This window comes from Microcaecilia unicolor, chromosome 1 (genome assembly GCF_901765095.1).
Source record: "Microcaecilia unicolor chromosome 1, aMicUni1.1, whole genome shotgun sequence".
Lineage (NCBI taxonomy): Eukaryota > Metazoa > Chordata > Amphibia > Gymnophiona > Siphonopidae > Microcaecilia > Microcaecilia unicolor.
Genome location: NC_044031.1, coordinates 13477524 through 13481169, shown reverse-complemented (window position 1 = coordinate 13481169; position 3646 = coordinate 13477524). Strand labels below are relative to the sequence as shown.

General features: G+C 40.9%; 1 protein-coding gene across 1 annotated transcript; it reads left to right on the top strand.

Annotated features, from left to right (window-relative positions):
• Positions 1–1904: 1904 nt before the first annotated feature.
• Positions 1905–3304, top strand: LOC115466222 (zinc finger protein 84-like). Its single transcript, XM_030197717.1, has one exon. The coding sequence runs from the start codon at positions 2030–2032 to the stop codon at positions 3302–3304; it is 1275 nt and encodes a 424-aa protein (XP_030053577.1). The 5' UTR covers positions 1905–2029.
• The last annotated feature ends 342 nt before the right edge of the window (positions 3305–3646 follow it).

Genomic DNA, 3646 nt, shown 5'->3' with positions numbered 1-3646 from the left:
TTTTCGCTTTCTCCTTCTTTCAAACACTGATTAAAGTTGTGACGCCATATCTACATTTCCCTCTTTTTGTTCTGAGGGGCTTTAATATTGCAATGGATCCTTTTGTGGATAGGAAGGGTGGAGGGGGCCTTGTTGATCTTAGAACCAGTCGGGGCCTTCAGTAGTTATGAGTGATCAGCTGCGTTTGCTCATGAAACACCTGAAGCGTCTTACACGTTACATTTCCCCCGATCGGGCCTTTCTAGCTCAAATGGTGGCAACGGCAGAATGCCCTTGTTGTACAGCTGAGCCGGCTACATTAGTACACCTGTTCTGTACCTGCTCCTTAATAAGACCTTTCTGGATGCAGGTGAAAATGCATCTTTCAGTAATACTGGGTAGACGCCTGCCTCTCTGGGCGGACATTTAGTTCTTGAAATTTTGTTTCCTTGGGTCTGTGATCGGGCCCTAATTGTCTGCTGCATAAGGCTTATTTTTTAATCCAAAAAGAATATTTTGATGTGTTGGAGACAGGCTGCTTGGAGGAATGAACTTGTCGATCTAATGAAGACTAGACACCAGTCAGCTGCCTCCTGGAGCCTGGAAGTCTTTTCAGCAAACTTGGTCCTCAGGGTGGGATCGCTTGTCACATCATGCTCGTAGCTACTTGCTGAACCTATAACTTGAAGTATGGACTTTAGGAAAGGGTGGAGGGTGGTAAGGTTTTGCTCTATTATTTGCGGATCAGACTGCTGTGAAGAAGAGGGGGGGATGAAACTTGAAAAATTACCACGCTATACTGTTATATCTCTTCTTACAGATATTATTGTTCTTATCATTGTGTAATTCTAATAAAGATATTACTAAAAAGAAATATCAGCTTGATTGTGTGTGGGGGAGGGGGCAGATTTATGAAGGGTTATTGTATTACTAAACTGTTCTCCTACAATAATCTGCAATGCTCTTATATATTTATTTATTTATAGAAAAAGATGATCCCAGAAGCAGTAATACAAAGACACATGACTGGAAGCTCAGTGAGAAACCTAAAAGGGAAAAGATGTTATCAGAAAGAGAGAAAGAGGAGACTTCTTCCTGTTCTGACTGGGGAAAAACGGGAAAAAATGTAAATAAGCAAAACCATTCAACAGAAGGCTCAGCTCCGTGTGAACACAGTACCAGTACCAGTAATATCATACCGATGAGAAATCAAAGATGTTTATGTGATGTATGTGAGATATTCCTTGGCGATCATTTAACTCTGAAATCACATCCTGGATCCGATACTGAAGAGAGACCATCTACATGTAGGAACTATGGGAAAAACGTCTGTCAAAAGAGAGAACCACAAGGACAACAGAAAACGTGCATAAAAGAAATTCTTCATAAAACTAGAGTGTATACAAGTACAGAATATGGGAAAAGCTTCCCCAATAGAGAAAATATTACAAAATACCAGAAAAACAAGACTAATGAGAGATTATCTTCATATCCTGGTTGTGACCAAAACTTCAATCAAGAAGAAAACTTCATCGGAAATGCAAAATTCTACCTAGGAGAGACACTAGTTTCCAGTACTGGATATATAAAAAATTTCAGTCATAAAGATGCTTTCACAGATTATAATAAAATGCAAACTGGTGAGAAATTGATCGCTTCTACTAAAGCTGAAAAAGTCTTTTGCAAGAAGGCAAACTTCTTGAAAGACCAGAAAAACAAGAGATTGTATACTTGTGCTGATAGTGGTACAAGCGCTTGTTGGAAAACAAACCTCACAATGCACAAGAGAATCCACACAGGAGTGAAACCATTTAACTGTACTGAGTGTAATTGCTTTAGTCAGATGCCAGTCCTCACGACACACCAGAGAATCCACATAGGAGTGAAGCCATTTACATGTTCTGAGTGTGATAAAAGCTTCTGTCAGAAGTCAACCCTCACAAAACACCAGAGAATCCACACAGAAATAAAACCCTTTCACTGCACTGAGTGTAATAAATGCTTCAGTCGGAAGTCAACTCTCATACGACACCAGAGTGTCCACACAGGAATGAAGCCCTTTAACTGTTCTGAGTGTAATAAAAGCTTCAAGCGGAAGGCAGCCCTCATAATACACCAGAGAATCCACTTGGGTGTGAAGCCATTCATATGTGCTGACTGTGGTAAAAGTTTCACTGAGAAGGGAAACCTCGAAATACACCAGAGAATCCACACAGGATTGAAACCCTTTCACTGCACTGAGTGTAATAAAAGCTTCAGTCAGAGGTCAACCCTCACAAAACACCAGAGAATCCACACAGAAATTAAACCCTTTCACTGCACTGAGTGTAATAAATGCTTCAGTCAGAAGTCAGCCCTCATACGACACCAGAGTGTCCACACAGGAATGAAGCCCTTTAACTGTTCTGAGTGTAATAAAAGCTTCAATCAGAAGTCAAAGTTAACAGTACACCAGAGAATCCACTTGGGTGTGAAGCCATTCATATGTGCTGACTGTGGTAAATGTTTCACTGAGAAGGGAAGCCTCAATATACACCAGAGAGTCCACACAGGACTGAAACCCTTTCACTGCACTAAGTGTAATAAAAGCTTCAGTCAGAAGTCAATCCTCACAAAACACCAGAGAAGACACACAGGAATGAAACCCTTTCACTGCACTGAGTGTAATAAAAGATTCAGTCAGAAGGCATACCTCACAATACATCAGAGAATCCACACAGGAATGAAACCCTTTCACTGCACTGAGTGTAATAAATGCTTCAGTCAGAAGTCAACCTTCATACGACACCAGAGTGTCCACACAGGAATGAAGCCCTTTAACTGTACTGAGTGTAATAAAAGCTTCAATCAGAAGTCAAAGTTAACAGTACACCAGAGAATCCACTTGGGTGTGAAGCCATTCATATGTGCTGATTGTGGTAAAAGTTTCACTGAGAAGGGAAACCTCAGTATACACCAGAGAATCCACACAGGACTGAAACCCTTTCACTGCACTGAGTGTAATAAAAACTTCAGTCAGAAGTCAACCCTCACAAAACACCAGAGAGTCCACACAGAAATGAAGCCCTTTCACTGCACTGAGTGTAATAAAAGCTTCAAGCGGAAGGCAGCCCTCATAATACACCAGAGAATCCATTTGGGTGTGAAGCCATTCATATGTGCTGATTGTGGTAAAAGTTTCACTGAGAAGGGAAACCTCAATGTACACCAGAGAATCCACACAGGAATGAAACCCTTTCACTGCACTGAGTGTAGTAAAACCTTCAGTCAGAAGTCAACACTCATAAAACACCAGAGCGTCCACACAGGAATGAAGCCCCTTTAACTGCACTGAGTGTAATAAAAGCTTCAGTCAGAAGGGAAACGTCAAAATATACCAGAGAAAATGAACCCTTTCACTGCACTGAGTGTAATAAAAGTTTCAGTCAGAAGGTAAACCTCACAATACACCAGAGAATCCACACAGGAATGAAACATTTTCACTACACTGAGTGTAATAAAAGCTTCAGTCAGAAGTCATCCCTCACAAAACACCAGAGAGTCTACACAGGAATGAAACCCTTTAACTGTTCTGAGTGTAATAAAAGCTTCAGTCAGAAGGGAAACCTCAACATACACCAGAAAATCCACACAGGAATGAAACCCTTTCACTACACTGAGTGTAATA

Coding starts and splice junctions, on each gene's coding strand:
- LOC115466222 (XM_030197717.1), top strand. CDS start 2,030: ATGAAGCCCTTTAACTGTTCTGAGTGTAATAAAAGCTTCAAGCGGAAG.